Consider the following 19988-nt stretch of genomic DNA (forward strand, 5'->3'; position numbering starts at 1 on the left):
TTGATTAAATTTAAATAGCGTACCCCGTATTCTAAATTTCATGGGATATCGTGTCACGTGTCCGTGTTTTGGTGTAACCTAGGTCACAAGTCACCACCACCACAAATGACCGCCTTCCCTTTTATTGATATTTATTTATGTGAAAACGAAAGATAAATAAATAATCAGACGTAGTTCTTAAAAATGACGGACAAAGAGAAGCAGTTGGATGGAGGGAGTCCGTAGCGCAAAAACAAATGGCATGGGCTGATAACAATACAGCAGCCCAAACAAAGCCCAAGTGAGAGACACTGTGAGTTTGTGACACTGGTGTGAAAACTAAAACAACGCTGCAAAACCAACCTTCCTTATCTCTTTTCTCATTTTCTTGCCAATAACAATGGCGGGAATCACCTCCACTAAGCTCTCTCTTTCCTCATCCATCCATTCATCTTCACTTTCCTTCTCATCTAAGCCCTCCATTTCCGGTCTCCGTCACACTGTTGTATTACCTCGACGCACCAAATTCTCTAGTAACTCTCCTTTCTTTCTGCATTTCTTACCATTCATATTTTTCTTCAATTCTTCTACATTTTTTGCAAATTTATGCACGAATTATGAGTATTTGTGTTAATGGGTAGTTTGTAATTTGATTTTTTTTTTTAATTTAATTTTGCAGAGATATATGCTTTGACTAGTAATGATATTAAGGTTGGCATTAATCTTGAAGTCGATGGAGCTCCTTGGAGAATTATGGGTATTTTTCTATTTTTTTTATTTCTATTTCACTTTATTACTCTTTTTTGTAAGTAAGGTAATGCTACTATGCTACTTAAGTTTTGAATTGGGAATTCTAATTAGCTTAACCGAAGTGGGTTGTTGCTGTAGTTTGATTCCGATTCACCATAATGTTCAGTTCTTAACTCGATATTCGGCTCCAATATTGAAGAATATATGTCAAATACTGTATTAGTTTTTTTAGAACCCCATTTTGGAGTATAGGTTGCATTTAATAATTATGGAGCAGTAATTTACTTGCCAAAAGGGTTGTTCTTTTTTACATTAGGGTTTGGGCGTTGGAAAGGTTTGCTCGTGTATTGTTCTGAAATAGGTTGTAGAGAATAGTAAGTGGACTAAAATGATCAAATGCCGGCTTGGACTAGACATGGGGCGGAAATAGCGTGAACTTTGGGTTCCATGAATAGGCGGCTAACAGGCCTGCGTTAGTTAACAGAAGACCTTTGTTTATCTTAAAAACTGTATTGTACACCCCCTCTTCATTTCCAGGTGGAGTCCATAGGATGGGACGGGCCATGAACAACTCTGCAATTGACCTATAAAAGGTCACAACTCACAAGAGAAGTGAAAAGACAAAGTAGCAAATAGAATCTATTGATGACTTTATAATGTCTAATAGGATTATGTAAGTAAGCTTGTGGATTTTTCTGGCATGCATCATGTAGTCTAGTGTAACCTTACTGTTCACATGGTGTCTCTGATGCTTTATTTTTCCATCTGCTCAAAAATCTTTGGCAAGTTCGCTCTTAAATTGTAAGGTAACAAACTTAGTCTTTTCCCGTGGACAATTTGCAGAGTTTCTCCATGTGAAACCAGGAAAAGGGGCCGCCTTTGTGAGGACTAAGATGCGCAATTATGTGACTGGGAACACTGTGGAAAAGACATTTCGTGCTGGTAGTTCGGTATGTTCTGTTGTGTGGTGTTATTTCTCTATATTCCTGAAGGGGAATGATTAGAGAACTTAATTGAAAATGGCACCCATGATTCCATGTACTGCTATTTCATACTATAATAAAGAAGTATACAGAATGCAGTGAGTAGTGAACCATTTTGCGTGATTATATCATATTCCAATTTCCATAGCTAAAAACAGCAAACCTTTGCCTTCACTGAAAATGGAAAGAAAAAAAGCTCTAACAGACTAAATGCGAAAGACAAATACTTGAGCAAAGTTCCAACCACATTTGGCCTATACAAAATTATGTGTGGCACGTCAAGTAGTTGTTTGCTTTACTCATTACTGTTATATCCATGCCTAAGCAGATGAAAAGTTTGGTTAAAAGATATTCTTCCTATTTAGTTACCATGTTGGTCACTTGGTCAAGGTGTGGTTTGATGTGCATGGATATCATAGTTATGAACTTTCTTTGTCTTACTTTATGAAGTACTCATGTGGTAGCTTTATGATCTAATACCCTTATTAATTTGAAAGTCTCTTAGCTTCTTATGGATTTGAGATTTACAGGTAGTTGAAGCAAATATATCCAAGGAAACAAAGCAATTTACCTATAAAGATGGCTCTTTGTTCGTATTCATGGATAATGTATGTTTCTCCTTCTCCTTCCTTACCTATGAATGTTGTAATTTTGTTGCAATTATAAAAAAAAATTCTTCCCCCCTCTCTACTCTTGATTGTGTTTTCAAGTAAGAATTGATCTACTTCAATACATAACATGTGCTGAATTCACAGTGATGTACTGGTGGCACTATGCTACCACACTTGTTCTGAATTCTCTCTTACCATTTCTCTCAACAACAACAACAACAACATCAGAGCCTTAATCCCAAAATGATTTGGGGTCGGCTGACATGAATCATCCTTTCGAACCGTCCATGGGTGAACGCACGCCTCAAAATGCGAATAAAAAAGGGGAAGATAAAAAACAAAAGGGAGAACGAAAATGTAATGGAAAGTCAAGGTGAACTTAGGGGTTTTAAAATCGAATTCCGTCTTTCTTTTCTAAAAACTTAAAATTTAAATCGAGAGAAAAGATTAAAACGATTTTTAAAAACCGAAATAGAGTTAAGGATTCGGAATGAACCAGGTAAAATCTATAAGAAAGTGGTTATTGAAAAAGTGTGTAATAAAGGAGAGAAAAATAAATAAATTAATTTCTTTAAATTAAATAAATAAATAAAAACACTAAATCTGTCAAAAAAGATCAAATACTAAAAATCCACATGTATCCTTTCCCTCCATTGTGCCCTCTCCGTCACCATACTCTCCTCAAGCCCCAGAACTCTCATATCGTGCTCTATCACTCTCAACCATGTCTGTCTCGGTCTTCCTCTGCCTCTAGGGACCTTTTCTGTTCTCCAAGTCTCCAGCCTCCTAACTGGTGCGTCTATAGGTCTCCTTCTCACATGGCCAAACTATCTTAGTCGGTTTTCCATCATCTTGTCCTCTATTGGCACCACTTTAACCTTTTCCCTAATCACCTCATTCCTTAACCGATCTTTCCTTGTATGTCCGCACATCCACCTCAACATGCGCATCTCCGCCACACTCATCTTTTGAATGTGACAATGTTTCACGGCCCAACACTCGGAGTCGTAAAAAGGCGAGCCTAATTGCCGTGCGATAAAATTTTCCCTTTAATCTTTGGGGCATATCTTTATCGCATAGAAACCCTGAAGCACTCTTCCATTTCAACCATCCCGCTTTAATTCTGTGAGCCACATCTCCGTCTAACTCCCCATCTTTTTGAATAATAGATCCTAGATATCTGAAGAAATCCGAACCCTCAACAACATTCCCATCGAAAATAATACTCCCCGCCTCTGTCGATCTCAACCCCGCCACCTTAGTGAATTGACACCTCAAATACTCGGTCTTACTCCCGCTCGGCTGAACCCACGAGTCTCTAAAGTCCGCCTCCACAATTCCAACTTTCTCTCCACCCCCTCTTTTGTCTCATCAATCAACACAATATCATCAACAAACATCATACACCAAGGGATGTCGTCCCGAATATCCCTTGTCAACTCATCCATAACTATAGCAAAGAGAAAAGGACTAAGTGCGGAACCTTGATGCACCCCGATGGTAATAGGAAATTCTTCCGTTCTCCCAACATTAGTGCGAACACTTGCACTAGCCCCCTCATACATGTCCTTTATGAGGTCAATATATTTTCGCGACACACCCTTTCTCGCCAAAGCCCACCAAAGTACTTCTCTTGGTACCCTATCATATGCCTTTTCCAAGTCAATAAAAACCATATGCAAATCCTTCTTCTTGTCCCGATGGTATTCCATCAATTGTCTCATGATAAAAATCGCATCCATAGTCGATCTCCCGGGCATAAATCCAAATTGGTTTTCCGAGATGTCTACATATCTCCTAAGCCTTTGCTCGATTACCCGCTCCCATAACTTCATTGTATGACTCATAAGTTTAATTCCCCGATAATTGGAACACTCTTGGACATCCCCTTTGTTCTTGTACAAAGGGACAAGAGTGCTTTTCCTCCAAGCCGATGGCATCTTGTTGCTCCTCCAAATCTTGTTGAAGAGCATGGTTACCCATTCAATCCCTCTCTCCCCGAAGCACCTCCAAACTTCTATGGGTATACCATCCGGTCCCTCTGCTTTCTTTGACCCCATCTTCCTTAACGCCTTTCTAACTTCACTCTTTTGTATTCTACGCACAAATTCCCGGTTAACCATGCTTGGTGTTACCTCTACATCCCCAAAACCTTGTTCCTGATGTCCATTGAATAAATTATCAAAGTAAGAACTCCATCTAGCCTTTATCTCGTTATCCTGAACCAGAACCTTGTCGTCCATATCTTTCACACACCTAACTCTCCCAATATCTTTCGTCTTTCGGTCTCTTATGCGAGCCAGTTTATAGATATCCTTTTCTCCTTCTCTCGTGTCCAACCTGGCATACACTTCTTGGTTAACTTTTGCCCTCGCATCCCGTACGGCCTTTTTAGCGGCTCGTCTAGCCTCCTTGTACTTTTCAAAGTTCTCATCACTCATGCATTTCCCCAAAACCTTATAGCATTCACGTTTAGTCTTTATCGCTTGTCTCACCACATCGTTCCACCAAGATGTGTCCTTACTTGATGGTCTATTCCCTTTAGATTCCCCTAATACCTCCCTCGCCAACTCCTTTACAACATGCTCCAATTTATCCCACGTTGCATCAATATCTTCCTCCTCACAATCCGCCCAAATATCGCTACTTCCAACCTTATCCAAAAACGCTTGTTGGTTTCCCCCTTGTAGCTTCCACCACTTGATTCGTGCCTCACCGATTATCTTTCTCTTCCTCAAGTCTCTCTTACCCCGAAAATCAAGAACCACTAGTCTATGTTGTGTTGCGGCACTTTTCCCGGGTATGACCTTGCAATCGGTGTACTCTTTCCTCCACACATTCCTTACCAAAAGGAAGTCAATTTGACTAGCATTACCTCCACTTCGATAAGTCACCAAATGAGAATGTCTTTTCTCGAACCAAGTGTTCATTATACCCAAGTCATATGCCAAAGCAAAATCCAATATGTCACTTCCTGCTTCATTTCTCTCCCCGAACCCAAAACCCCCATGAATGTTCACAAAGCCAACTCGACTAGTACCCACATGCCCATTGAGGTCACCACCAATGATCAATTTCTCTCCAATAGGGACACGTTCTACAACCTCTTCCAAATCTTCCCAGAAGGCTCGTCGAAAAGAAGCATCCAAACCTACTTGGGGTGCGTAAGCACTTATAACCGTCACCACCTCATCCCCGACTACAAGCTTAATACTCATAATCCTATCACTCTTTCTCGATACTTCTACCACATCATCAATGTAATCTTTATCAATGACAATACCCACTCCATTACGACTTTTGTCTTTACCCGTGTACCAAAGCTTATAACCCCAAGGCGCTATTACCCTTGCTTTATCTCCGACCCACTTTGTCTCTTGTAGACACATTATATGCACTCTCCTCCTTTTCATAACCTCCCCTACCTCAGCTAATCTCCCTGTCAAAGAGCCAACATTCCAAGTACCAAACCGTAACCTACTACCCTTCCTAAAGTCATGTCCTGATTTCTTTACCCGCTCTTGACCATGCTTCCTAGATCCAAACCTATTTGACACCACACCCATACTTCGAGGTGGCGCGCCGCTTTTGGACGACGACCTAACAACCCTTGCATATTTTTCACTACACCCGGGTCTAGAAGATGTAGCGCACCCTTGCCTATTTGACACCACCCCCAGATGTAAAGATGGCGCGTCGCTTCCGGGCGACGACCTAGCAACCCTCACATACTTATCACTACACCCGGGTCTAAGAAGTGCAGCGCGTCGCTTCTGAGGAGACGCCCCAACGATGTTCAAATTCCGATTCATGTCCATAAAATGTGACTAAGTTTTTATGCTGGCTGCCACAGACCTACCGCAACCCTCCTCCTTTATCTGGGCTTGGGACCGGCAGCGAATGCCCGAAAACACTCACAGGCGGAGTTTCTCTTACCATTTCTCTCATTAAGTTTTATAAATTGTGATGTTAATGTGAGTAATATTTATTCCTAAGTACTCTCGACCTCAGGTAGTACTGAATTTCTTCTACTAAACGTATTATTGTGTGTGATTGTCATCACATGACAATCCTCTGATATGTGAAAATCAGATTAGCTCATTGGTCGCTACTGTGTCGCATATCTTGTCGTGCTGTTAAATATTTCCTAAATTCCAGAATAAATAGAACAAGTCCTAATTAGTTGTAGTTTCTTGAATAAATGTCATAGCTGAGATTTAAATTACGATTACCATAGTGGGGCAGAGTAACTATTACCCGTGTGCGACATACATACTATTATTTGAGTCGGATACTTGGATATGTACCTGCGTGTGACATACACTCAGCTTTAACATAGAATGTCAAAGTAACTGTTAGAGTGTTAGATCGCAGTTGGAATCAGAAAAGAGTTGAGGTAAAATAGAATAATCTAAGAACCTTTTCAGTTGAATCTTCTATCGGAAAACCTAAAGACCTCTGTCTCACACTCTAACACAACTATAGCCCCTCGTCAGCCATATAATTAGTCTCCCCCAAGGTTCATCGTTCTACCTGCATCAAAGATATTTCATTTTACGGACTGCCATTTCTCATAATTTTTTAATTGTTTTTCCCCTTACTTAATTAAGGAAGGGGAGAAGTTGGAAGAATCTACTTGATTCTATCTGTTCCCGTATCCTTGTTTCACCAACAGACGCCCTACATTGAGTAAAACTTAATCGTTAAATTATCTCATCTTATTTTGTTTCGCCAACTTTTATTAGAGGGATTCTGTATATTTAATACTCCAAAAATGTGCATACATTTTTTCAAGTATAGCTCCTCTTCAGTCCTACAGTGTCATTGTTGTTGTTATTTTATTATTTTATAGGATGACTGAGTTGTGATTTTAGAGTTATCCCCTAAATTTTTATTGATGTTGAAAATATAGGCTTTGAACCAAGTCCTTTATCATTTTGCAGACTACATATGAGGAATATAGGCTCAATGAGAAAGATGTTGGTGATAAGACAAAGTGGCTGAAAGAAGGCATGGACTGCATTATGCTATTCTGGAACGGCAAAGTAATTATCAAGCCTTATTAGTTATGACTTGTGCACTCAGTTGCTGTGATGTGTGTAAACTCGTGTAACCTCTGCCTGCTTTCTTAATCAAGCATGCGCTTAAAACTAATCTAGAAGCAGAGTTTTCTTCTTTAGTAAATCGTATTCATTTCTTCCCGACACTCCCACTCCCTATCGGCTGATCCATGTAGAACACATGGGTTCCAAGATAATGTAAAACAGTTTTTTTGCCATTTCCCACTGTTAGATCTAAAACCCTGTTAGATCAACGGAGTATGATTTATGTATGATAATTACACTACTAATATTCATCCGGACAACATAAACAAATTTTCTAGGTCCACCACTAGCACCCCTACAGCCCACCACTTGTTTTTGAGGAGAAATTAGTAGAAATAAAACCTTTATTATCTTTTCAAACTAATTTTCTTTTGAACGGCTTGCAGCCTATTGACCTGGAGTTGCCTATGATTGTGAAACTCAAGGTTGTAGGTACTGATCCGGGGCTCAAAGGCGACACCGCACAAGGTAAGTGATCTTATTTGTGCTTGGACATATAAATGAGATGGAGGGAGTAACGCCTAGTCATGTAATTGCATTTGCACAACTTAATTTATACAACTTAGCATAAACGGTTGGTTATTACATCAAGAGATGTAATTTTTTGGCTTGACCTTTCTTCTTTCCGTTTCCTTCAATTAACTTCCTCTATTAAATGAGATCCAGTACCTTGTAATTGTGATTAGCTCCTACCAGATACAACCTATATGTTTTAACCTTACTCTTGTCTGTTGGATATTTTGCAATTTCTCTAGAACCCATTGACAGATAATTGTCTTGGATTTTACCCTTCCGTCCTTTCGTTATCCCTTATCAAATCAATGTCAAGTTTTCAAGCCCAGGCATTCTTCAACATCATATATCATATCATAGGTTATTGAAAACGAAGTTTAATTGAAACCAATCGAGTTTTTCGCTGCTGTATGCGTGTAATGTAATTTTACGACAAATATTAGTTTATTTCAGCTTTTAAAAATTTCCAACACGCTGCATCCACTCATGAGCGTCATGACCAAGCACAAAATGGACATTATACATCTTACTATGATATGTTTGTTTTAAGTGTATTAACTGCTCACTCAGCATTGTATATTGATTTTTATTATTTTCAAATGATTGTTCTGCCTGAACAAAACAGTTGCGACATAAATACATCGTTATATTACTATATTTATGATTTGAAGTTCTGTTTCTATTGCGTCAAAATCACAAGTGTTTTTTTTCTTCGCCATTGTTACTTTGAATTCTATTTGCTTAAAATGGTGTCGCTATAACGTGATATAGGTGGGCAAAAACCAGCCACAGTTGACACGGGAGCAGTCGTGAATGTACCCTTGTTCATAAATGTTGGTGACGAGATCATGATTGATACCAGAACCGGGCAGTATACCAACCGTGCTTAAATTTTCAGTCTCTGAGCTTAAGGTATTTTCTGGCGCTAGATTTTCTTCTCAAATCCATTTAACCCCGGCTTCTTACTTTGTTAATCAGAGGCTAGGCACTAGTTTTTTTGTATAATGCTAAGACTGGAGAGGCTAAACTTGTAGGCACCTTGTATCTATTCATGTGAAAAATATCTACACTTTCGAGAATTAGCATAGTAATTACGATTATCGACTAAATGTGTCTTCCAACACTTTGATAGTCGTTCATGAACTTGTTCTTATTTACGTTGCTATTGAGATTGTTGTGAGATTTCAATTGAATTTTGTTCAACTGAAAACATTTCAATTCTTGTGGGTGAAGATTAACAATTGTAAGGGCTTGGCCTATCTTTTGAAGACAAAGAACTTTAAACTTTATTCCAAATTCCAATCCTAGGATTATGTCACATATTTATGGATATTTTTGTACCTTTTTTTTTTTATATTTTTTATAGCATATGATACCTAGCTTACTTACATTGTGAAATTATTACATCATAAAAAACAAACTTTTTTTCCTTCAAAAAAAAAATAAAAAACAAACTTTTTTGTTACATATGTGCCTTTCTCTCTTTTAGGAACATCACCATCTTGTAAAGGGTCTCATGTTTTACCAATGTGTAACATATACTCCCTCTTCAAAATGATCTTTCACTGGATTTACTTGTGTGCAATTTTCGAGTTAGCACTTTGATCATACATAGCCTTTTGCATTTTATATATATTTATAATATTATTTTTTGACGTAGGTTTCGTGAGAGACGGCCTCTCACTAATTTTTTTCCTAGTTAGAGGTTAGTCACAGTTCATTTTGGTAAAAAAAAAAAAAATCGTAGCTGCATCTGTGTTATAAAGTCGTTGACCCAATTGATGCGAACACGCTTTTTTTTTTCCCCAATTTGGATTTTGCTTTGTTACTTGTTGCCCTTATTGGTGAAGAACTTAAGATGTATGGTGATTCTCGGATGTACCTAAAAGTTGTCCATGTTGGTGGTGAGTCTAGTGACAAATCATGAATTTGATACCGTACTAGTGTAGTTGTTACGGAGTATGTTACAAGTCCACCCCAGAGTGGCGGTTTTGAACAAAATTAGGACAAACTTAAACTTAAGCTGGAAATTTGAGGGAGAGTAGCAAATTGGTTTTTGCAGTGAATTCATTTGTATACAAATAATTTTTTTAAAATAAAATCATAACTTTTATTCGTATATCTGACAAGTGGTATTAGTGTTTTCGTCCCAACACGGTTCGAGCCACTAATAAAGTTTTGAAATCAGGGCTTCTTTAATGGAAAAGAATTCAAGATTTATAATTTCATATCAAAACAATCATAAACATAAATTGAAGAAAAATGTTGGGTGTATTCCATCAAAAGCATGTGAAGTATACGGAGTATATCTTTAATAGTTTAATTAATAGAGAGTACAATACAATAGACAAAATAATGAAGTTAATAGTCTCATAATAATTATAATAAGTAAAAATATAGAGTAACTAAAAATAGTAAATTATCAAACCCTGACAGATTTGCTAAACCTCTTCCAATGTGCACTACCATCTCCATCCTTATCAACTTGAGCTTTCTGATAACACTCCTCATTTCTCCTGGATTTCCTCCTTATAAAGATAGGCCTAATCAACTTCTTAAACACCTTATACAAACCCCATGAACCCCTTTTACCTTGTTCAACCGGTTGTCGAACCAACGGTGGTGCCCCACTGATCCGCGGGTAGTAGAAGAGGGAGGTGCCGGGTTCAGATAAGCTTCTCCTAAGCATGGCTTGGTTGATTTGAATCTCCACTGAAAGACGCTCAAAATCGTCTAACAATGTGCTCTTTCTATTGTCCTCAATTTCTACTACTTCCATCTTTAATTTTAGTGATCACAAATCACAAATGTATGGAGTTTTATGGTGAAGTTGGCTCTATATATATACTAGTAATTCTATATGTTATAGTAGAGACATTATAGGACATGAATGTTGCACTTTTTTTGGTGTAATTGGGATTCTTTGGTTAACATATGAAGGCAACATTGATGCTTGATATCCAGGATTCCTAAAAAAAGGATGGTTCGGAAGACTAGGATGATTGTACATTGTCACATTGATACGGTGACGTGTGAAAGCAAGCCTAGTCTCATACAGTAGCGATGCAACTACTTGTATATGGGTTTACCCCTTTTCCATGTGGTTTTATTAAAGGCCACCTCTGATGTGTACGGGATGAATTAGGATTTGGTTTGTTATTTCGAGTCAGCTTAGAGGTATAACTACATTGTAGGTCATGAATCGGTCGGACAAAGTTCGTGTCGTAATTGGATCCAATTATTGGACATTTTGTCGGTGGGTGTAGGACTGTAAATGAGCCGATATGAGCTCGGATCGACTCGAAATTTTGAGATCGAGAAACGAGCTCGATTCAAACTCGAGCCAAGCTCGACCTTCAATTTTTTAGACTCGACGGCTCGAAGCTAGTCGAGCCTAAAAAAAAGCTCGAGTTCAGTTTGACCGAGTTGATTCCGAGAACTCGACGAACCGACTCAGATTATTTACAACGGCAGATAGGTGTTAATAACTAATAAGTGATTATCATACAACTTGTGTTGAGTTAAAATTATGAAGTTCATTTTGGGTTTGATTTCAACTGTATTGAGTCGGGGTTATTAATGAGTTAAAGTCACCTTGAGTTTGGTCAATAAAAGTCAAGGGTCACATTGGGTTGCAGTTTATAGATTATACATCTAAGGTAGTACCTCTTATTGTTTATTTTCTGACTTTTATTTTAAAGTTTTTGAGTCCTGCTTTAGTATAAAGTTTTTGAGCACATTTACTAAAACATTACACTAAAAAAATATAATATTGCTCAAAAACTATATTTATAAATGGTAATATGCTCAGAAAAAATGTGTATATGCTCAAAAACTACAAGGTCTGAGGTACTACCTCAGATGCATAATCCTTTTTCTCATTGGGTTGGGACAGGGTTACCGGATTCGCAATTCGTTCAATTCGCTTTCTTAATTCTAATTCGTGTTTCGCTCAATTTAGCGAATTCAATTTGCCGGCGAATTACATTATTTTAAAATTCGGTAATTCGTCGAATCCAATTCGCAAAAGGATTATCCTTTTATATCAACAAAGCTAAAAAAAATCATCTTCCTGTCAGAAATCAAAATCAAATTAAAGCTAAATCTACAAATCTACAATAGTGGATCAAATCATTGTGCTTGGCTTCAAAGTTCAAACTTCAAAATAACCAGGTATCTTGTCTATACTTCAATTTTTCCTGATTTTTTTTGGTTTTTAACATAATCATATAATTCGCTCATCGCAGCGAATAATTCGCGAATTGGGACGAATTAAGATGAAAATGAATTGCGAATTAATTCGTTCAAATTAATTCGCAATTCGGAGGGGGACGAGCGAATTAGGTAACCCTGGGTTGGGATGACTTCTAAATTCTAATGTTTCGATTGATAGATCGGGTTTTATTAGTTTTGACTTTGTATCGGGTTTGATCAATTAGTTATGCTTGGGGAAATTAATTACTCCGTACTACTATAATAAGTTTGGAATTTGTATGATTCAAAAATGAACATTTATATTTTCTACAAGAAGAGAATAAAACCTAACTAATAAGTCACAACTCACAACTCTTACAAGCTAAGAGTGAATTGTGATCAATCTCTACATTAAATTTAGAGTTTTTTTTGGGTCAAATATAACCTTAAAATTTTTTTTTTCTCTAAACATCACCTTTAAAATTATTTTTTGTCAAACACAACCTTTAATAATTTTTTTTTGTCAAACACGACATTTTGGCCAAAGTTTGAGCACTTGTAATGGGGTGACTTTCAATTGATGTTTGAGATAACAAACGAGGTCGGTTTTAGGTGTTCTTAAACTCGTTGGGAAGGTGGGAGTACAAGCTTTCCAGCAGTTACACACGGTAGTCAAATGTGGCCTTATGTGGGGTAGATTGGTGTATAAAGTAAGGCTGGTCACATGGGATTGATGTAAGTAAAAGTAGGATTTTTCCGTGGGTCAATTCACTCCCTTTGAACCACCACTTACAACCAACGGCCACCACAAACAACACAACTACGATATACCCTGCACTCCCTTCAACCTACATACCAAATTTCAGACCAAACAAAACATCATAACCCCATTAAAAGACCCTCAAAAACCCCTCTAACAACCCGCTGTAAACCCAAACTTCTAATCCTTTCTCTGACCAACCTTACTTTATGCACCAATCGACCCTACATAAGGCCACCTTTGACCACCGTGTTGACAACTCCTAGAAAGCATGTACTCTCACCTTTCCAACGAGTCCAACACCTAAAACCGACCTCGTTTGCTATCTCAAATATAGACTGAAAGTCATCCCATTGCAAGCGGTCAGGAAGTTGTCAGAATCCGGCCAAAAAGTCGTGTTTGACAAAACAAAAATTATTAAAGGTTGTGTTTGACAAACTTTTTTAAAGGTGGTGTTTGGAAAAAAAAAAATTTAAAGGTTGTATTTGACAAAAAAAACCTTAAATTTATACTTTATGAGCACATATTCTTGTCTCGTTTCGTGAAAAGCATCACAATTCACAAGCACAACAAATAAGGTGTTTTCAATTTTTTCCCGTCTGATTCTTAGTTTGAACTTTTTTTGGGATGATGAGCGAACCCACAGTTGCTACCTTTGGTGTGCACTGAGTAAATCCCTGAGTCAGGGCCGTCTGAGAAATTATAGGTGCCCTGTGCAAAAATTTAAAATTCGACCCCTTAAAAATACGAAATAATTATAAATACAATTTATGCTAAAAATCGTCTTTTCTTTAAACCAAATTTTGTTTTGTTAATATGATTAAGAGGATGATAAAGTTTAAAAAGTATTTACTCAAATCCTTTTTTAGTTCTTGGTATAAGTTAAGACAAATTATTTTTGAAAATATTAAAAACAAATAGTCGTAGAATTTTGGGGTTGATATAATTATATTGCATGATGGAGTTCACAGAGGAAATAGGCGCAGCCCCCAGATACTTCACAAAATTGCTCTTGAACGTGAGATCCATTAAGAGTTGCACACTTATATCTATGTTTTAACCACTAGACTCCACCATTGTGGGTTAGTTTGAACTTTGAACATTGGTTCCATGGTGGATTATTGTTGAAACATCATATATGTTGAGACTTTATGTGAGCATAAACAACTTAAAAAGCAAGCGTAAATCATAATCATCATGCACCCCATCCAATTATAAAATGTTAAGCTCTCTAAGATATGATGATTATGCGTGAAAGTGAAGGGAGTGCTGAATGTGCATGGGTTTTGCTTATTACGAGTAGTTTATACGTAGAACCAGCAGCAGCAGTGAGCAGCATGGCTACGGCGTGCGGAACTAGTACTTATTACGCTGTCTATCTGCGTATGTCTTCATTCTGCTCCCCAAAACCCTCTCTTTCTCCTGCTTTTCTTTCTGCCTATCTGTCTTTCCACTCGTCCAAATGTCGAATCGCTCAATCCTATATTCGTATGTGTCACGATCCTATGACTAAATGAGGAATAAATAAGATTTGTCGCGAAAGCGACAATAAAACCCGTGAGAAATTGTATACATGGCCGTCTTGGTGATTTCGAACACCTCGGTAAAATTACAATTACGTAATTCAAATGGCGTTATGACCATCGACCAATAAACATCATACATGATCCAACTAATTGGGGTTCTCGTACTAGGCAAAATTTCGGTCACACTAGATGCTATGCTATGTAAGGTCGTACACTGTCGCCTTGGGTTGGGGGTGTCAAACCATCCAAACAGTAAAATGGTTCTCTAATTAGTTTCATAGAAGAGTAAATAGTTTTGGAACAAAACTGTATAGAACTCTAACACTTGATATTTGAGAAAATGACAAATAATTGATGCAACCACATTTTGAGAGAGAGATAAGCAAAAAGTTGCCTATGCTATGAAGGAAGCAAATTTACACCTAATTTGCCACCCAAAAACACAAAATAACAAATATATTTTAAACAACTGATCTTCTCTATGTACCCTTTTTCTTGTTTAAGTTGCTTCACAAACCAAACTCTTGTTGTTGCTAGAAAGGCCTTCATTTACAAGCTTGATTTTCCGAGTAGTTTTCAAACTAAACTAAACCTTATTCGAGCTCTTCCTCTCGCCCTCCAGAAGGGCATTGTATGAGTTCCAATATGTTAACCACCTCAGCCATGTCTGGTCGGTTTGAAGGAACTTGAGATGCACATATTAAACCAAGCTTAATTACTGGAATAACTTCCTCAACGACAAAATTACCAAGGAGTGCCTGATCAATGCAATCCTCTGCCTTGCCTTCCTCTAGTGCCCCTCTAACCATATCACATAGAACAATGACATCATCCTCCATGTATTCTACAGGTTTCCTTCCGGTCACAATTTCGAGTACTAAGATCCCGAAACCATACACATCACATTTTTCGGTTATTTTGACAGTTCGGCATGCAAATTCAGGTGCCATGTACCCAAGTGCGCTCTGAATTTTGCTGCTTAGAAGATACCGGTCTAGCATTGGTAACAACCTGGCTAGGCCAAAATCCCCAACTTTAGCTTTACCAGAGGTATCGAGTAACACATTAGAGGATTTCAGGTTGTAATGAATGATGTTGTTTTGATGCAAATGGGCTAAACCCTTTGCCAATCCAACAATGATAAGGAACCTTTGGTTCCAAGAGAGGGCTGTTTTGTTGGAGTCGTCATGGACATGGAGATGCTTGAACAAACTTCCATTAGGCGCATATTCATTGATTAGCAGCTGAAGTGAAGGCGTCCAATAATACCCTTCTAGTGCCACGAGATTATCGTGCCTAACCTTGCCAAGATTCTTAACCTCCCTCTCAAACTCTTGTTGAGACTTGATTAAGCTTGAGATATTCAGCTTCTTGATAGCAACGGACCGCCCATCTCCGAGGACAGTGTGGTAAACTATCCCAAACCCTCCTCGCCCCAGCTCAGAGTCCTTATTGAGGAGTGCGTGGTGGGCCCCAGACCCGAAATCAGCATCACCCGAGAACATGACAAGTTTGCCATATTGGGAATCACTAGTTGGAGAACAACTCAACTCATCCCCTCGGGCTGTAAAAGTCAAAGGCAAGGCAGACCTGTCAGCAGAATTCCGAGCATGGGCATTGAGGATAGTGATTATAATAACTCCAACAAAGATAAAAGAGGCTGCCCCTATGGCGATTAGGGCAGAAATGCTGAGCATAAGCTTTTTGTGGCGGGAATTTGGAGGGTTTGAGTCATCTGAGGGGTCAGTGGAAGAGTTGGGGTTGAGAACAATGGGCTTAGGGTGGACAGCTGGACATGACTGGTTAACTACAGACCCACATAGGGACGGGTTGCCATAGACTGATGAGAGGGGAATTGTGTCAAAGAAGCCGCCAGCTGGCAGCTCGCCTTCAAAGTTGTTGTTGGAGATGTTGAAGGAGACGAGGTGGGAGAGATTTGCTAGTTCTTTCGGTAGGTCACCAGATAGATTGTTATGAGACAGATCAACTACCTCTAGGTTGGTCAGATGTATTATTGTGAATGGCAGGGGACCTGTGAGATTGTTCTTGGACAAAATCCTGTAAAAGTACAACCAAATAATAGTAGATTAAGCAGAAAGCAATGTTAGAGAAACTTATCTAATACTTCTTCCTTATATCTAGATTTTGGAGAAAGTAAAGACGTATTTAGCAAGATACAATAGTCAACCACCTCGACTAGAATTAAATCCCTTTGCAAACATGAACATGGTAAAGTCATTGAGAGGTGGTGCTCATTTTTGGGGGTTCGAGTCACATCAGCATCAGGAATCGCCCCTAAGGGTTTCCTTTACACAAAAGAAAGTCTCGCTATGGGATCTTGGGAAAGAACAACAATACTAGGGGTGCACAAATTGACCAACAACAACATTGCCCTATTGCCTCAACTCCCCCGCCTATGTTGTGCTAAAAAGGGTCAGATTTACACAGCTTAACCCTGTGTTGTAATAACACGGAGAGGTTCCCAATTGATGCATAATACAGAGGTGCAGAATATTAACTACATTCAGAACATGTAAAGTTGTATTACAAGTGTTTCAAAGTAGAATAACAGTATAACACTAAGTCAATAGAAAGAAAAACTGATAATTAGAGGACTTACATTGTAGTAAGATATGTGCAGTTCTCGATATGAGATGGGATACTTCCAGTTAACCTATTGTTACTCAGGTCAATCACTTGACTCATGCTCAAATCACCCACAGATGTCGGAATCGAACCGGTGAACAAATTGTTAGACAAATTCAACAACAGCAAGTTCCTGAAAGTCCCAATCTCGGGTGCAATAACATCAGATAACTCGTTTGACGATAAATCCAGAACCTGAAGGCTCTGATAAGCTGGTGCATTTGTTCTGAGAGGAGGGAACTCAACTGTTCCCTTGAATTTATTCCCAGAAATGGAGAAACTTTGTAGCCCTAACCCGAAAATCCAATTGGGCATTTTCCCTTTCAACATGTTCATACTAACATCAACAGACATGAGGTTATCACAGTTCATCAAAGACTCAGGTAAACCACCTATTAATCCATTTAAGGATAAATTTAGCTCCTTCAATGATCTTACATTGCCTATTGTAAAGGGTATTTTACCAAAGAATCGATTCATCGAAAGATCCAATCTTTCGAGGCTTTGCATATGCCCAATCCAATCAGGAATCTCCCCTGATAACAAATTTCCATTCAAATTTACTGAACTGCACATGTTTAATTTCTGCAATGTTTCAGGAATTACCCCAGAAAATGAATTCTCACTAAAATCTACTGACTGTAATTGCAAACAGTTCCCAATATCTTCTGGTAACTGCCCTGAAAATGCATTCTTTCCTAGATTAATTTCCCTCAAACTATACATACTACCAAAACCTTCAGGGATTTGACCTTCTAGCCTATTATTTGACAAATCTAGAACCTCTAAACCACTCAAAGACCAAATCTTTTCTGGTAATCCACCAGAAATCTGATTTCCTGAAAGGTTAGCAGACTGTAATGTCATACATGAACCCAAAGATTCAGGAAGTTCACCAGTTAACACGTTATTTGCGAATGAAATCGATTTTAAAGTCCCACATTGTTGAAAAAGTTCATCAGGGATTATTCCTGATAAACTATTACCACTCAAATCAATGTACTGTAAGCTCCACAGATTCCTGAAATCAGGGTTTATTGAACCAGTAAAATTATTTTGAGAAAGGGAAAGTTTCTGAAGATTTTGCAGCCGAAGAAGGCCACGACTAATTTGACCAGACAGTGAAAACCCATCTAGAGTAAGCTCAGTAACCCGGTTCGTATTCGGGTCACATTTAACACCAGCCCAATTACAAGCATTGTCATTACTGTCATTCCATGACACTAATTTAGAATATGGATCATGAACACCTGCCTTAAAAACAATCAACCCAAGAACATCATCATTCAATACATCTGAACATAAACCAATAGAGATGAATGACAGAAGAAACAGCAGAAATTTCAGTACCATTTTTTGAATTTTTGGTAAAGTTTCAATCTTTCTTTATGAAATAGAATGTCAGGAATAGAAATCCAATGCACATAGTTAGAAGAACAGTTTTCCTGCAACTTTATCAGTGCATCAAGTAGAAGAAGAGAAACAGTAGAGAGTAGGGTAGATGTATAAGCATGCAGATGCAAACAAGATAGAAGATTTGGTGCAGAAAAAGTGAAAGATGAAGAGAAAGAGGGATTTAAGTTGAGAAGGGCCAAAATGGAAGAAGTGGGAAATGGAATGTGGGAGCAGTGAGGGAATAAATGGAGGTTACTTTAGTTGAAGAGTACTCTTATTATAATAATCATGGTTGTTGTGAGTAAAGATGTAGTGTGTCCCCTGGTGCTTTGTCCTAAACAGAATGAATGAGGGATACTTTTTTGTAAACAAAGGAAAAACAAGTGTGGTGTGACTTTTTAAGTCTGAAGTGTAGTGGGACTTCTTTTTGTTCAAAGTCAGATTTTCAAGGGGTAGACTACATATAAGGGTTAGGTCTTCTCAAAGACGGGTATATCCAATCTGAAACCGATTTTAGAATGAAACCTTGTGAGGGGGATTTTCTCTCCGCCTAGTCGTGATCCAGGCATATACATATGTGATATATGTCTACTATGAGATGATGTGCATAATATGAATTGTTACTGGAAAATAATATAGGCCAACTATAACACAGATGAGAGTGTACAGTAGGATACGGCGTGAAGAACGGAAGGAGTGAAGGAAGGAAGGAAGATGTTGGGCATTTAAGACGTTGTCAGTGCACATTTAATTTAGTATTACTGTATTAGTATGGTAATTAGTGTGCGTCTGGTCAAACAAGAATCCTTCTTTGCTCTTTCTCACATGTCACTCAGACCATTTAGCAGCAAGTTACTTCTACTGTTCTACGTACTAATCACAATTACATCTAACTTTCTTGTCTTGGCAATAGTAATTGATTTCTTGGGCCATGAGTCTAGACCTGGTAAAATCAACCCGATTTGAAAAGGCTGACTCGAGATTTAAAATTGACACGAACTACATCACCGAATTGACCCAGCCTGGCCTGAACAAAACAAAACATAACTCTAATTGAAGCGAAAAGACTTGAAAGACTATTTCTCTCTTACTCATTGACCCGAAAATGACCCAATCTGAAATAACCTGACTCACATTGACCCGACCAACAAATTCGGAATACACCTGAAACTTGAAATGACCTGATCCGACCCGAATTAACCCGAATCAACGAAAGATCCGAACTGTCCGACCCGAATTGGCCCGATCCGATTGACCCGTTTGCCCGGTTTAGGCATGACCCAGTTTTTTTTTTTTTTTTTTTTTTTTTTTGTCACTTCATTCTATTTAGCTAATAACTAGGCTCCCTCAATGCGATCTTAAATTGATCGAAAAATGACTAATTTAAAACAAATTCCAAATTTAAAAAAAAAAAAAAATAGCGCCATAATCGAGAAGACGTGATTTAGGAACCCATCAAAAGAACCAACAATCATCGACGGGAGATGAACCAACTTAGAATGACCCACTATTGAATTGATCAAACC

The 19988-nt window shown here is 38.2% G+C and overlaps 2 protein-coding genes across 4 annotated transcripts; one reads left to right on the plus strand and one right to left on the minus strand.

Annotated features, from left to right (window-relative positions):
- The first annotated feature begins 291 nt into the window (after positions 1-291).
- LOC141647577 (uncharacterized) lies at positions 292-11192 on the plus strand. 3 transcript variants are annotated; one of them, XM_074455821.1, is made up of 8 exons: positions 292-512; positions 659-736; positions 1573-1679; positions 2243-2320; positions 7267-7368; positions 7815-7896; positions 8713-8853; positions 10906-11192. In XM_074455821.1, the coding sequence occupies exons 1-7, from the start codon at positions 380-382 to the stop codon at positions 8829-8831; spliced, it is 699 nt and encodes a 232-aa protein (XP_074311922.1). In that variant the 5' UTR covers positions 292-379; the 3' UTR covers positions 8832-8853; positions 10906-11192. The 3 variants fall into 3 exon arrangements, with proteins under 3 accessions (XP_074311922.1, XP_074311921.1, XP_074311920.1); XM_074455820.1 differs by lacking the exon at positions 10906-11192 and adding an exon at positions 9602-9804; XM_074455819.1 differs by lacking the exon at positions 10906-11192 and having other exon boundaries at positions 8713-9079.
- A 3477-nt stretch (positions 11193-14669) lies between these two features.
- LOC141647576 (leucine-rich repeat receptor-like protein kinase PXC2) lies at positions 14670-19052 on the minus strand. The gene is made up of 2 exons (XM_074455818.1): positions 17042-19052; positions 14670-16479 (listed from the first exon to the last, which is right to left on the minus strand). Exons 1-2 carry the CDS (start codon positions 18418-18420, stop codon positions 15015-15017), a joined length of 2844 nt encoding a protein of 947 aa, XP_074311919.1. The 5' UTR covers positions 18421-19052; the 3' UTR covers positions 14670-15014.
- Positions 19053-19988: the final 936 nt, after the last annotated feature.

This window comes from Silene latifolia, chromosome 3 (assembly GCF_048544455.1).
Source record: "Silene latifolia isolate original U9 population chromosome 3, ASM4854445v1, whole genome shotgun sequence".
Classification (NCBI taxonomy): domain Eukaryota; kingdom Viridiplantae; phylum Streptophyta; class Magnoliopsida; order Caryophyllales; family Caryophyllaceae; genus Silene; species Silene latifolia.